The sequence below is a fragment of the Melanostigma gelatinosum genome (genome assembly GCF_949748355.1).
Source record: "Melanostigma gelatinosum genome assembly, chromosome: 12".
NCBI lineage: Eukaryota > Metazoa > Chordata > Actinopteri > Perciformes > Zoarcidae > Melanostigma > Melanostigma gelatinosum.
This window is the reverse complement of record NC_136645.1, coordinates 26,466,461-26,483,012: the sequence shown is the minus strand read 5'-3', so window position 1 is coordinate 26,483,012 and position 16,552 is coordinate 26,466,461. Positions and strand designations below refer to the sequence as shown.

The 16,552-nt window shown below is 40.9% G+C and overlaps 1 protein-coding gene across 1 annotated transcript in view; it reads right to left on the bottom strand.

The window, feature by feature from the left end:
- Positions 1-15,364, bottom strand: part of pdzd8 (PDZ domain containing 8) — a 47,392-nt gene extending 32,028 nt beyond the window's left edge. The window contains exons 1-2 of the mRNA XM_079280886.1: positions 14,440-15,364; positions 5,377-5,502 (exon numbers count right to left, since the gene is read on the bottom strand). Of these exons, the coding sequence (XP_079137012.1) occupies positions 5,377-5,502; positions 14,440-15,314 (1,001 nt within the window). The 5' untranslated portion in view covers positions 15,315-15,364. The remainder of the gene's footprint in view (positions 1-5,376; positions 5,503-14,439) is intronic.
- Positions 15,365-16,552: the final 1,188 nt, after the last annotated feature.

Genomic DNA, 16,552 nt, shown 5'->3' with positions numbered 1-16,552 from the left:
CTTTATTGATCTTCATCCCCCACAGCTTAAATCTGCCCCCGCATTATGCGAGAGGATTGATGACATTCTGCATCAATACAGCAAATCATTCCTATTTATTGCTAATCCTCAGACATCACCTGCCACTGATTTGAGACATAAAGATCAGTTTACTGGCCATTGCTCATGCATCTCAGCACGTGGGAACTGCAGTAAAATGTCTTCTGTGGCTCTTGAGGAAGCTTTGTCAAATCGGAGAAAATAATCGTGACGCTGCCATGTCATCATTTACGCTGTCTCTTTAAGTCCAACAACTTTATGGAAGAGCAAAGCTAAATCGCCATTTGTGGCCAAAAATGACCCAATTTGCAAAACCAAAAAAGGTGCAACACCAGCTTTCCCCGTCTGTTTTCTGTCAAAAGGTTACTTTATATTTCCATGATCTGTTCATCGGTGGAAATTGTGTTGGTTAATCAATTGCATGTTTGGTCTATAAAATATAAAAAGTACCCATCACAAGTTGAGAGAGCCAAGCTTGCAAGATTTTCCTTTTGAGATCTTTACATAGAAGCTAGAATGAGCCAGATTTTGACATTTCTGCTTGAAGAATGACTCACAGATTTACAATTACTTAATCATTAATTCACCGCTGTATTAATGCTGTAGTTGCAAAGGATAAAGCTGGACTTGAAGCAGTACACAGGACCTGCTTATGTACATATGGTTGGCTACTGCTGCCCCCTGCTGGGCAGAGGAGATCAATGCATCAAACACTGTGTGTCTCTGCAGACACCAACTAAAGACAATAAAGCCATACTTCAGCAATACTGCGATACCAGTACGATCACCTTCAGTGACATGATGCTGACTTACCTCAATAAGACTCTACTTTAACTATTTCACATTTCCTGCTAAATGAGTGGATACTTGCCTCTGCTGGATATTTACGGCATACAACAGTGAACCGCTAACAACCACTCATTCAGCTGAGGTGTGATGATCTAACGGACCACTCAAACTGTTAGGCCAGGTGGAAACCAGGCTCCGAACTTGCTTATATAGAAGGTGATGTAAGAGGGTAGGGGAAGAAGAGAGTCTGTACGATTTTAATGGGCAGGACATGAATTTTTAATGGGAGAGCCTGATCTGATCAACCACATCCAAGCATGATTCAACAGACACACACACATATAACAAAGCACACACAGGCACAACCCATATGTCTCTCAAAGGCCGCTCTATCAGGGTGAGCCTGGGCTAATTGATTTGACTGTTTGGCCAGTTAAAATGTAAACATCTCAGTAAGGAGAGCCTGGTGATAAAGAGTGTGGTCTGTCCAACATGATGGGGTTTGTAGATGCTAGGGTTAGAATGGAGACTGCCATTGCACAGAGATGATGAGGAAACAGGTCAAACTCAGATTCACTGAGAATTTTTAATCAGCATTTCCCCTCTGTAGAATTTATATGGGTGGCAGGTTCAACGAGACATTTGTATTTTGTCATTTAATCTTTGAAAAGTCTGCTTGGAACTCCATTTTCAAATGCTGATTGAGTAAATCACATGTTACCTTGAGATCCAGTGCAGAAGACACAGATCCAGAAGCAAAGACGCAAAGATCCAAAGAAGCAAAGACTCTGGCATCGGATTCCATTATTTTAATAAATAAACATTTGGTGCATTTATATCTTTGTATTTATTTGTTACATTGTATTTAACAAACTTATGAAAGCAATGTTTAAGTCAAGTCTGATATAGCCTTCAATATCAAAGAATGCAGCTTATTAATTACCCAACAGCATCAGGTACAGGGTATTAGGGGAATAACTGGCATGGTCATATTCACTCTCGCCTCAAGATATGTGAATGAAAATGAGTTTTATGAGTAGTTTGGAACCAAACGCATGCAGTTTGACTGGAAAGCTGATACTCTTGTGGAGCTAAAGAGCCCAGTTGTATTTGTGTGATGATCGACTATTTCTAATAATACTTGAAGAAATCACAAAAATGTCAAACGTTTTTGATACCAGACAGCATGTTTTTCCTCAAGGTTTTTTTTCTGGAAATGAATTTGCATGTCAGTATAGTTTTTCAAACAGGCTTTGTCATGAGTACTTTTACACGGAACGTGAATATTACATGTTGAAATTGTGTAGTTTTTCTTTTTTCCAGAAACAGGTTGATTTTCTGAACTTTCATACCGCAAATAAAGGCATCAACCCATCACATAGTGCAAATTGGACATATTCAAATTGTTCAGGACTGCAGAACAACACAGAGGCTCCGTAGTACAAAGACCTTGTTGACCTTGACAAAGGCAGTGCAGAGTCGTTGCACTCCTTCCGATCATACCTTTCACAATAAAAGCCCTAGACATATGCACTGCGTACTTGTTTACCAAAGGAAAATTCACGCAGAGCATTTTGCTAAGAGGAAAAGTTTAAGTTGTACACTAATTTACCACACGCAGACTGCCAGAAGCAGATCTGGGTCACTAGGGTCTTGGTAGCTGGTCCTCTGCCTGCCCCAATATATTCAAACCTTTTATTGAAAACGTGTGGCACCTGTCGCAAATTTGCATCGCTGCCAGTGTGCATAGTTTCAAAGTCAATTTGCATTTTTGTATATTTGTCACGCCCCTGGCTTATAAAGGCCTTTGTTTGGTATTTTGGAGGGACTTTTGATCATTTTGATCAATTCTGAGGTGGTCAGAAATAGTTACATTCAGCAAATCTCTGTAAGAAATTGTATCAACCCCAAAATTGCTACAAACACTCAGGAGACATAAATGAGCAGGGGAATGGCCATCATATACCTCCATCATATATATGGATATACTCTCAACAACAATACAACAACATTGTGCATTATTATTACAGATTGCAAGAAGTAAACAAGCAGTCCTGTTACTCTCAACCAGGGGTCACTAATAGGCAGACCACGGTCCTGGTCCGTTGTATCTGGACCTGGACCTTCAACCGATAGATAATTGAGAATTATTACATTTTGACGTAGCGCTTCCATTTTAACCAGCGCAGCTTTTCAGGTCTTTACGTCACTCATTCAGCGGTGCAGGAAACACACCGACCAATTACACACGCGCACACGCACGAGAGACCCAACAGTCGGAGAAGTACGCGAGTCAGAGAAGTTATTTCACATGAAGTTCTCCAAAAAGAGCAAGTGGACAGCTTAACCAGAGCCTTTAACCAAGAATGGAGACTATAATATGTTCATTCAGCCCAGTTTAAAACCAGTACGTCTCATATGTTCAGAGTTCGTGGCGCTTATTAAAAGCAGTAATGTGAAGCGCCACTAAAGAGACAAAGCACAACTCTTTTGATCAAACTTACCATCTCACATCTGACATGAAGGCACAGATAATACATGATGTAGGAGCCCAATATGATCAGAATCCTGACACATTAACAGAGAGAATAGAGCTGAAACAAGTGGTTTAATAACCACTGATAAATTCCCTGCACACTAATTTCTCTTTTTAAAAGATAGTATAATATCGTAGCTTTTCTGATTGATATCACTTATCTGAATGAAATTAATATAAAGCTGCAGGACAATTTAGTTAAGTCTTATTTTTCTAAAATTAAGTACTTTATTTTAAGATGAACATTTTCAAAAGCTGTCGTTATGTAATCTATTCTTTCATCCAGCCCTTATTTTACTCGAAACAAGAGAAAAAAATGATTTATTGTTAGATTACGTATTATTTATAATTCAAGTTATGCCGGCCATATTATCTTCCCAATGCATATTCCAAAAAATGCACAACAGGAATTGTATGAGGTCATTAGCAGGCACATGGCAAACCAACTGAATAAAATCACCAGCTATAATAAAATATATATATATATACACATACATACATATACTAAATCACAGCAGAAGTTAAACATTACTGTGATGTTCTGGACCTTTGCTGAGGAAATTGTCTTTAAATGGATCTCGCTGAATTTTAATTGAATGCCCCTGCTCTAAACTGTCAACACTTGAATCAGCATCTGAACAAACAATGTTTATTACAGATTTATAAAGAGAAAAGATTGACTGCTGCATCTCAAATCTTCAGGTTCACAACTTTCAGATAATGTACACCACTTCTATTTGGCATCTACTGTTGACCTGCTATCGCCTAGCCATCTCCCTGACCCCCTAAATAAACTAAAATGGCTCAATGGCGCTGGTGGTTTAGTGGGACAAAGAAATCAATCCATGCATTGCATGAGTTAAAAATGCACTGAATGTATGCAGTAAAAACCAATGTGTAAAATATGTAATGTTGAATTTTTAATTTGAGGGTTTTAAAGGAAAGTTTAACGGAGCTAAATGCTGTCCTTTGTTTGACAAGAAAACCCAACTTGTTTTGGGAAAAAGTTAAACCCAAGTAAACAGGTAATAGTACGATGATTGGGTATGAAAGAGACATCCTCGAAAGGCTCAGTCGAGGTTCACCACCCTGTGAAAACCATGTGGGCCAATGGTCCCAACTGTTGAAGAAAAAAACGTGAGAACGTTTCTCAAACCGCCAGAAGTAAGAAGCTAATGTTATGAGCTAGTGTTACCTACACCATGGTCACGTGACTTCACGTCACCACTAAGCTAAAAGGTAGCCGAGAGCCTGGTGGGATGACGTTTAGTAATCTGATTAAGCCCCTTTTCTGACACATGTAAAAGCTTCGAAATTCCCCAGAGGGGTATTTAGTGAAGCTATTTATGTCGTAGAACAAACTTTAAAGTTACTTGTGTTTACCACAGAACTTATTTCATGCTGACTCAATTTGGGATTTTAGGACTCATTCCGCTAGTGTTCTATACCAAGCCACATACTGCCTGTGTTACTACAGCGTACTAGACTGGCCTGTTGAAGTGGTGCATTATGAAGTGCAGAATGAAAAACAACAGAGACCACACTGTTGAGCAACTGAGATTGTAAATAAAGCAAGAATCTGAAAGAATTTAGCTTTTTTCAAAACTTCAATAACTAGTGTCATCAGTTCCCAAATGCTTACTGAGTGTTGTTAAAAAAGTGGTGATGTAACACAGCGGCAAACACGTACTGCAGGCATCGAATTCTAAATGTGTATTTACAAAAATACTAAATTTATCAGTTTGAACATGAAATATCTCGTCTTTGTAAATTATAAATGTATTATAAATAATAATAAAGCTGGGTTGTGGTATTGCAATGGGGGGGGGGGGAGATTGTCATTTTGAAACAGTAAAAAAGGCAAAATCAGAAGTAAACTATCATCTAAAATATTACAGTAGGATGTAGCATTTCATTTTCCAAAACTGGAACAAAGGGGCCCCAGACTAAAACACATATATCGGTATGTGGACAGCGGTGCCCCGATACATTCAGTGTGTGGGAGGTCTCACCTGCTACATTCATTGAGGGTGACTTTGAGTCGGCCTTCCACCAGCCTGCTGTCCTGGACGGACAGGTCCAAATCACAAGCCGAACCCAGCAGAGGCTGCACTTGGAAGGGGAAGAAGGGCTTGTATCTGTAGAGAGAGACAGGAAACACCCTTTCAATTCAGGACCTCCACGATGGCATGGATACAAACTACCTGAATCAGAAAAGAATCTCTTAACCCTTACATACTGTTCGGGTCAATTTTGACCCCTTTTGACATTTGACAACAGTAACAAACACCCCAATGCCATTCTCTTAGCCTGACATGTTATGATGGAGGGGTTCAGTACGGCATGGTTTTGCCTTTCCGTGCACATCTAACGTTTTCTCACTAAGCAAACACAGATAAGAGGAAAACTTTGAAGACCTTTGAGAATGTCAGTTGATTGTTGTCAACTGATCGGCCAATCAGTTTCATATATATGGTCCATTTTTGCAGGTCACATTTGTTTTATGCAAATAACCCCTATAGATGACAATAACAAAGTCATAGGTTGACATTCAGAAGTTTGGACAATATATACTGACTTTAGAATGGTTGATATTATTTAGGGGGGAAAAACAAGTTAATCTGGGGCCTTGCTGTCACTATACTTGATCGGAATAAGCTAAAATCGAGAGGTATAACCGCGGCTTTATTGTCCAAGACGTCATAGAGTGTGTCATGGATGAAGAATGTTTGTAGGCCAACCCAGAAGTTAGCATCTCTCTGGTTCCCTTGACAAAAGGCCAAAAATGTTGGCACTCAATGACCAAGATTTAATTAGATTTGAGAAACCTGTCCACCGGCTTTGAACAGTGTGAACCCACACAGTGTGGAAGGCACCAGCACTGGTTTGCGGTTATTTGTGAAGAATGTAACATGTAGGCGGGGTCACAGTGAATGCTGGCCACACTGTGACTACTTCTGCAGGGTGTGGTGCCCGGTGGAGAACTTTGTGTTGATGAATACAGTCATTGTAATGTATAAACATGATGTCTGAGGGCACACACCCGTCCTTTGCTATTTTGGGCTCTTGGAGCTACTGTTTGCCTGAGGCTCTCGCTGTTCTAAATAGTCGACTTTGTTCAGACAAATTATCCACATCACTGGTGAAACTGATGTTACAGTCAGTCCATTCTAATACTCTGGTGGCCACAAACACACAGTCACGGTTTTGTGAACCAAAAGGGGGTCAATTCTCACACATAAGATAGAACCTCTTAGCATGTCCTCTGTTGACGTGAGTATCCTTCTCTGTTGACCAGACCAACAATGGCCATACTGTGTGCGAACCACCGATCTTCCAATTAGAGGACAACCCGCTCTACCTCTGAGCCACAGCCGCTGAAAACATTGGCAAAGTTCCCCTTGATTCATTAAGACCTCAGCCAGTTTTGGAAATTAAAAAGAAGTATTTTTTCCACTGATATCCAAACACACTTTCCATATTGCTCTGTTAGCTACTACAATCCACCCAGACTCTCCTTTGATTGGATGTATTTTTGTAACCTTGGTAGAGAGCAGACGTTTGACGAGCCGTGTGAGGAGAAGGGCTGAAGCTGGAGCGCAGTAACAAGCACAGTTTGAGCAGAAGCTGAGCAGATCAGAGCTCAAGCACTGGCTATTTCAGCGTTTGATGGAAGCATTACAAAATCTAAAGGTGAAACTAATGACTCATGCTTTCTAATATAAAGAGCAGGCTCTTAATTAAAGATAGCAAAAAAGCTCCATGTGAGTGCAGGATGAGTCATCGAACATTTAAAACCATTTTACAGGAGAAAAGACACAGACACTGACTTTTCATTTCACTGGGTCTTTATAGCAGACACTGAAAGTTAAAAGCAGCAGGAGACATACAAATCACTTGTATAGAGGTAATGGATTAAGTATTGGGCCAAACAGTGTCTAACACTTCTATAAGAACAATGTGTACTTGGCCACAATTAATGAGAAATATGACCAGTGAACTGAGAAGAGTTCAAACAGAATGACCCGCAGGAAAAGATCAGATTAGTCAAAGTGGCTTCTTGGCACAGCATGCAATCTAAAAGGTGAGTGTGAAGTAATGGAAGGATAACTTCTAGACTCTCTGGCTATATCCACACTCGTCCAGTTTTCCTATGTTCACACTGAGCAGCCACACCACGCCGGAGTTTTGGAGCAGCCTTAACGGAGGAACCTGAAAACTCCGCAGAGGTTGGAGGTATTTGAGAACTCCGGGGTTTTGGTTGAGTGTAGATGTCGGATACGGATGTGTGTTAGAAAAAAATGAGCCCACACCCGTGCTCACTACTGGATTGGTTATTACCAGCCATGACGTCGCCGTCCCTGATTCGTCACACTCACTATCACGTGACCCGTACCCGGAAGAAAACAAAACAGCCGGGCGACCAGCAGCGATTCATTTCAACATGGATAACGAATGGCAAGCCTTGCTTGCTTTGTTGTCTGTAGTAGCAGCTATTGTGGAGTTAAATTCGTCATTTTACAATGCTGCTAATGCCTACATGCGGAGGAGGCGAGCTGTTCTTCGAGCGATGAGCGAGCTGCTTGACCATCGGCGATCAGCCCCCACGGAGCGGCTGTCTGAAGCTACAGTTAGCAATGAATGCTATTCAGAGCTACAGCTACAAACAGACAACACAGAGGAAACGAGAGAGAGAGACGAGTGATCGACGCTGATTCGTTTTACTTTTTCCGTTTGGTAGCCTTGAGAGACCTCAGTCTGCAAGTATTTCTTTATGAAAATATGTACGAAGATATATTATATTCGCTAATGCTAATCGCGGTTAGCATTTCCCCATTGGCGGTAATGTTAAAATTAGCTTAGAAGCTAGCGAGTCGGACCTGTTGCATGATGTTGTGCCCTAAAAGATGGAGCAAATGCCCTAAAGAATGGAGTGGTCTCGTGTGACGTCACAGTTTAGCTGTCGGCCATGTTGGAGTACACACAAAGCCACTGGCATGCACGGCTGAGTCGCATAACCTATCGGTGGTGAACTTTTGTGCTGTCTTTGGTTGTGGCAGCAGAGCTGATAGACAAGAAATCATTCTTTCGTTTGCCAGCGGTCATTACACGTCAAGGAAATGACACGAAGGAGCTATCCAAGCGACGTCGCGAGAAATGGCTGTCACGGATCTCTCGAGATATAAAGGAATGGAATTTGGCGTACACTAGAGTATGTGCGGATCACTTTATAAGTAGTCAGTGATTTTATTTGCAAATTCGTTTGTGAACAGTATTTAATAAAGGAAATATAAATTAAACTTGGACATGAGAAGGTTACCGAAGCTTCATCGGCCCGTGACAGCAGTCGGTGCCAGAGACGTGTCGAGCTTGTACAACAGGCGAAACACATAGATGCAGCCTCAGCTTTGCTTGATATGAGTTTAACGTCGGATCATGTATATATATATATGTGTATATATATATATATATATGTGTGGGGGGGGGATGAAGTTAGGAGTTAGTTGAAAGTGAATTCCTACACACACGCACACAATGACATGCACGTACAATGTAAACAAACACACGTGTCTGTTTGCGCTGAGTAAACATTGAATATTGCTAAATATCGGACCAGATCTGTATATATGTACTCTTCCAATGACGAGATGAGAATTGTCGACGACCGTTGCTTTGACGTCTCGGACCCATCCACTGACAAACTGATTATAAGCGTCGAGCCCTTTGTAGCACTCCAGCTCGTCTTTTGTGTAAGGACTGGGGGTGTTCACGAGATACGTGTAGATGTTGGCGTAGTTTACCGATGGAAGATAAGTAGGATCGGCACTGAAACCATCTGCACTCATCGTATAGGGATCCAAGTTACCAATAACCTTCAATTTGGCCAGGTAGCGAACCTTTGATGCACTATCCAGTGATTCAAAGTATTGTATTTTCGCCGCACTTCCTTGTTTACGCGCCGCCATGTAGGATCTGTATGTACTCCAACATGGCCGACCGACCTCGTAACTAAGGAGATCGTGACGTCGGTGAGACCACTCCATTGATAGAGGGCAAAGATGATGTCCCTGTTTTTTCTGCTGGGTGACCCAGCTTATCCCCTGATGCCGTATCTCATGAAGGAATACCCCAATGGCAGAGCTAACGTTACATTCATCAGCCCCCACGACAACAACACATGGAAGCGAGTGATCGACGTGTGTTGACCACATTTATGGACCATAATCGAGTAAACGTTTCCGTGTAAGTGTTGATTTTAAAGTAAAGTTGATGTGAGATAGATATAGATAGATAGATAGATATATATATATATATAGATATAGATATATATATATAGATATATATATATATCTATATATATATAGATATATCTATATATATCTATATATATATAGATATATAGATAGATAGATATATCTATATATCTCTATATCTATATCTATATCTATATCTATATATAGATAGATAGATAAATAAATAAGACACAGACAGACCCGCAGCGCTGTAACTAAGTCTGAAAAATAAAACTTCTAAAACTTTCCACGAACTGTGTCTGTTTGAGTTTATAGAGGAAGATCTTAAGTATCAAATACAACCTTTCATTATTAAAGACTACTTTATTACTCTGTCGTATTTTTTTTAACTAAGCAAGCAATCCACTTCCTGTTTACACCATCACGCTCATGCCCAGTGTACGTTAATGGTCACGTGCTGTCCGCCTTCGAAGACTGCCGTGTGGATGCTCCAATAATGCTGAAAACTCCCGTGTGTACGGAGATCGGTTCTATTTGAGAACTCTGCATCCAACGAGACACGGCCTAGTGTGGATATGTCCTCTGTGTCATCCTCTATTGATCTGATTTTTAGCACTTTCTAAATAAAAATTGAGTTTTGTATCCATTGATCAAAAAGTATCCATGTGCAGTAATATAGAAAACGGAGAATGCAATAAATTTAGATTCATTGCGATGCATCTTGCAAATCGTTGACAGGTGAATTGTAATCACATCGTGGGAATGGGAGTGGTTCTATATAGAGGTGGGAATTTTAAGAACTCACTTCCTCATTGATTTTACACTTTCTGGACCTCTTGTAGGAAAAGGTAGTAGATATGTGACATTTAGCAGCACATCCATAATATGCATAAATAGCTCAATTGTGTTCCGTTGTTGGAATTTGCATATATACACATACAAATATATACAAGTATATACATAGAATAAGAATAAGAACAGATCTGGGTAGAATAGTGCCAGAACAGAAATCTTCACATAATTCCGTCGGACTTGTTTTCTGTCAATCATAACATATTGAGGACACAAAATCCACTGACTTCGTTTTTGGTCAATTCATCATTAGACTTTTAAAACATCAACATGCATCATCTTTAGCCATCTAACCGATTTACCGGCCCATATCCAATGATCTGCAATCAATATTACTAAAGTAATTTCCCTGTGTCACCGTTCACTTTCCTTTCTTGAAAAGACAGATTCATATTTGACTGGCGGGCTGGGGGGGCTGATATAGGACATCTGGCCGTGTGGTAGACTTAACTGGCACTATTTGCCGTGACACTGCAAAAAGAGGTGAAAGAGCATTAAAGAGCAGTTAATGGATGTTTTTAAATCATACTCCTTCCAGCTCCAGGCTATTACAGTAGTGTTGTTCTACAAACCTCATCATCTCTGGCTCCTGGGCCGTCAGCCAAAACAAGATCTGAACTACAGTGACAGTCCAATCAATGCACCGGCCTCCTTCCGTCTTTGGGACAAACTGAGAGGCTGCAATCAAATTAGTGAGCGACAGCAGATTAGAGTTGGGTCGATTTCTGCCCGGTCCGGACTGGTGTACGAGCTTAAACTGGTTTGATTTTATGCAAACTGTCTGAGCCGCCATTCGTGATTATGACACGTTCTGGCAAATAAAAAATATTGTTGATCAACTCTGACTAGGTATGAGCACCAAGCATCATCAATAGGGCTGTCAAACTTGGCCAAAAATGACATTAAAATATTTGGACATAGATTTTTGAATAATTTGAACATCATGTCCATGGCACTGTGGTTTAACTAGTTGTCACATGCCTGGTTTCTATTTATTCCTGTCGCTCGATTTGAAAGCGCTGCGACGGACGAGGAACAGCTGATTCCTTGTTTCCTACTTGCTGTTGGCTATATTGTATGTCATTTCCAGAAAATAGAACAGTATAAAATGTGGGTTTTTGTTTAGAAAGTACAGGCGTCAGAAGACAGCGAGTACTGCACACCCATCTTTTAAGTGGTTACGTCTCCAGTCGTATCTGGAGCACAGCTGATAGGTACGTGCTTTATTTACATGACGTGAAACAACTACAGACAGCGGCAGCGTTATTAGTGTTATAAATGAGTCTGATAAACACATTTTGAGCAAGGAAAAGTTAATTGTTGAAATGCTGTTAAGCATTCCAACTATTGTTATCCTGTTTCTTTATTGTTGGAATGCTGTTAAGCATTCCAACAATAACTTTATAATGGGTGTGTGTTGCGCAGCTTAGAGTGCGTGATGTCACCGCTAGAGTGAAGAGCAGCTTGAGATTCTTGTGAAAAAAACATTTGTGTTTTGCCACCGTGTCCACAATCTTCACGCATAATTTCTGGATGTAGAAGTAGCTAATATTGTCCTTGTCGTAGAAAAATTACTGTGGAATCCCACAGATTTCCACATTTGACACCGAAGCCGTTAATTGAGAGGAAAACCAACTTTCTGTTCCATAGAGACCAATGTTAAATTTTGCTTCAAATACATCTTCCACAGAACACGGTACCCCATTTCTAGATCGCCAATTAAGCCACATTTTTTACACTACAGACACAATTTTTACAAGATCTGTTTCTCAATTTATCCTTCCTCTCAATTATTAATATCGGAGCAATAGGAGCTACGGTTATGGGAGTTTTGATGATTTGTTTGAGAGGTGTTTCCCTGTTTTATCTCCATGAAATGGCTTCAGGCACACAGGTGTTTGTGATTGAGCCAATTAGTGATGTTGATAAACACACAGACTCACAGACACACGCGCACATACACTCCTCTCCCTCCCTCTCTCTCTCTCTCTCATACAGTCATTCAGGTCTTAGGGATCTTTAGAGGTCTTTCCCCCCCCCACACACACACACACACCATTTTAAAATAAAAGCCCCACAGAATGAATCCTAACTGAAATGCTTGTGATGAGCTTGTCATTTAATAACCGGTTTGTGTTTATCTGACATTATGATTCTGTCTCCTCTCCCCTTCTCCCCCACACCCCACACCCCATTTCAAAATAAAAGCCCTAGAGAGTGAATTCTAACTGAACTGCTTGTGATGAAGCCTGTCATTTAATAACCTCTGTTTATGTGTGTCAAACATTATGATTATGTCTCCTCTCCCCCTCCCAGCCCCACCCTTTCAAAATAAAAGCCCCATGGATTAACTGTATGTAAACATTAAGCTCAAAATTTGGCTTTTTTGGTGAAATAATGAATGCTCTTACTAATACTGCAACAACTACTACTGCTGCTAATATTTCTAGTATTACTACTACTACAACTTTTGCTGTTGCTACTATTACTAGTGCTATTACTGCTACCATCAATATTAAAACTACCACTACTGCTATTACTACCACTACTACTTATACTACAACTGCTACTATCAGTACTAATACAGCTATTAGTACGACTGCTGCTTGTACAACTGCTATTTCAAATACTGCCATTACTTTTACAACTACTACTACTGTTATATTAAATACTACAACCACTACTACAGCTATTACTACTACTACTGATACTAGGCTACTACTTCTAAATACCAATACTTCTACTACTAATGATACTTCTACTACAACTACGACTTCTACTACTACAAATATCATTACTGCTACTACTACTACTTATTCTAATGCTACTAATACTTCTACTACTAATAATACTTCTACTTCAACTACAACTTCTACGACTATTACTACAAATATCACTACTTCTGAAATTTGTTTAAGCTCCAGAAATTGTTCAAATATCAAAATGTTCAGCTCTTTCAGGAGAGGGGTGCTTTGACTTTTCATATTTGTAATCTTTAAACTTTTTGAATTAAGCTTTTTGCAATCTTCTTTTGAATGGGATCTCTATGGAGAAAATCTTCAAATCCTGTTATACTTCAACTTTCAAAGCCTTCTTCTTCCTCATACTTTCAGCTACAGACACCATAGTTAGACATTTCAACGAGAAGGTTTTTCAGCAGTGCAGTTTAAATGCTTTCGGGCTTCAACATTTTTCAGACAGATCGTCTCCCATTTCTTAATTTTCAGCAATTTTTTCACAATTAATTTCAGCTTTCAGCATTCCAACGCATTTTCTAGTTTTTACTTCTTTTCCAATCAAATGAAGCAGTACTTTAGTTTTTCAAAGGTTTTGCCATTTGACATCGACCATTGTTCTGACAACTTGAGCTGCTCTCTCTGGATGAACTACCAGTGGAATAAAAGTGTGAAATGTGTCATGAGTTTCTTAAAGGTCATTTGCAATAATGTAAGCACTTGAAGCTGACTGAATGAACCCACTTTTGTACTTTGTTTCAGACAAATACACTTCCAATTGTGCCTCTTGCTCCTTATACTATAAGATGGGGAAATGCTATTAATGTAATATGATGTTATTGTTACCACCAGTGGTATGGTTTTAGAGAAAAGTAGTAACCAGTTCATAGTCCATTGTAATAGCCCTTAACCCACATGAGAGAAAAAGACACTTCATATTTATTTGGTAGTCATTTTACACATTGAATCTTCTCTCAAAGAAACAGGTCATTGGTTTATGCTTCATGCCAACATAAACCCGTCAATGCACTGTAGAATGATTACTATTATCATCATTATTCTATTCAGGCCTTATCTCCTTATCTTTAATAATGGAGGTGTTTGTTTGCTTTTGAAATCACTCTGGTCTCTTAACAGCTGTAGTAGGCCTCTGTGAGTATAACGTTTGGTGAGGACTTTCTTCAGCCCACATTGCTGTAGCGTGATCACATGAACAGTGTTTGCTGGAGCCTACCTGATCTTGTAGTTCGGTAAGGTGTGTTTCTTTTTGATCACCCGTTTCAGCTGGTTCACTATGATGGAGGTGAGCTGAGGCAGCGGCCTTCCCTCAAACTGGGACTTCACCTCAAAGTCCACCAGCGGGTCCTCGAGGAAGGAGAAGGACCAATGGGAGAAGGGCATGCGCGTGAACTGCAGCCTCAGTCTACCCACCACGCGTCTCATCTTGACGAACAGGTAGGCAGACTTCCCAAACACAAGCTCGACGTCGATGGCGAGGTGGAAGCCGCCATTGTATTCGATGTCCACCTCGAAGTCGAGTTCCTCGGGCATACCGTCCTCGTTCAGGTGCACCGGCTTCATAAGTTTGGCCGTTTTAAAGACCGGCAGAGAATTGCCCAGGGAGATATCCCTGAGACTGAGACCCTCCAGGAGCCGACCTGCCGTCTTGGTCTGCAGCAGCTCCTCAAACTCCACCTTGATCTTTTTGGTGAGCCAGTGTCTGACTGCAGGTGTGTCTCGGAGCTCTCGGAATAGGAACAGAAATATAGCATTTAGGAAATTGCACGTTTCGGGTCTGGCCGCATCAGCGGGCTCGCTGACAGAAGGCGGTGGCGGCTGTTGTTTGGGGCTGCCGCTGCTGACAGCGGTTTCCTGCTGCCTCGCAGAGGCGGCCTCTTGCTGTTTCGTTGCCGTGCTGTCCTGCTGCTGCTGGCTTGGTTCGGCATGTTGGGTATTAAAGTAATCCTTTAGTGCGTTCTCAGGCACTACTTTGACATACTGCACTGTCCTGCCTGTGGGCTCGGGGCTTCTCCGGTATATCAACATAAACTGTAATATCAACGTAACGACCGCTCCGGAGAACGCGGAAATCAATATTACGTAAATCATGTCGAGCGGCTGCCGTCCCGAGGAAAACGCGTTTTCATAATCAAAGGTTTAGCCGCGTTAACAAAGCGAGTTCCACCTGGTCGCTCTCAAAGCTGCCATATCATCTGCTTCTTTCCTGAGCTTCAGGCTCTTCACCCGATTGGACGAACGGATTACGTCGATCTGCGTAATGACGGAGGCAGAATGTGTTTATTTAGATGCGTTCATGGTATGTCGGATTTACCACCTGTCCGCAAGGAAGACCGGTTTGAGTTGACCTTATCCAGCAGGATACGTCATCCGTTTTCTCCAACTTGCCAAACGTGTGTGACCATAATCGACTAATACGATGGTGAGATGAAGCCTCATGAGGCATCGAACCACTTCAGCCAATTGGTTCGAGAAAGGGTTCATTTCTCGAAGCTTCATGTGCACACGAAACCACCGACTGGCCAAGTGTATAATCACAGGCAGCTGTATCTCAACCACATCATGTGATGCATTGAATTTGTGTGTCTGTTATGGCTGTTGGGAATGACTATGAATTACAAAAATGTATGACCAAATAATTTCTGTACATAAATTATCACATGTGCATAATAAAATATTTTTTGAATGTATTCTGTGTGTAGATTTTCCCAAAATGGTAGTATCATATGATATGGCAGGTTGTGTAATAATGTTATGTCACTTTAGGAAAATGGCATGGGCTTAAGCAGGCAGAGGACAGTGAAAGTGCTTGTGGAACTAGGAAGAGGGGACTGAATATGCTTGTGTAACTTGGACAGTGATGTACAGGACACGGGACATTTGATTCATTTGTATTCAGAAATAACAGTTTCTCAACAGTTTTTGGTTTTAAACGATTCCTTTTTTTTGACACAACCTCTCCGGCCTTTGAAAACACCCTTTCACAGGGTACAGAAGATGCTGGCGTGCACAAAAACGCAAGAGCAAGTCTATATCAATTTTGATACAGGAATTTTTGCCTCTCCCAGTACTCCAGAGGCAAAATCTGTACCACTTCCCGAAGCAGTCACGTGGTACAGCCGGGCAGCGAGGCTTCGGACGTCATCATTTTTGGCTCCTCCCCTAAATGAAGCAAGCCTCGATACGCGCTTCGAGGAAACGCCCCCTCCATTACTCGACACACGCTTCGAAGCGTCCGCACATCTCGTAACATCATTAACTAATACTAATCCTGCAGCAACTCTGTCCGATGTTCTCTAAGATGGCGTTATACAAGAGTAGAATTCATA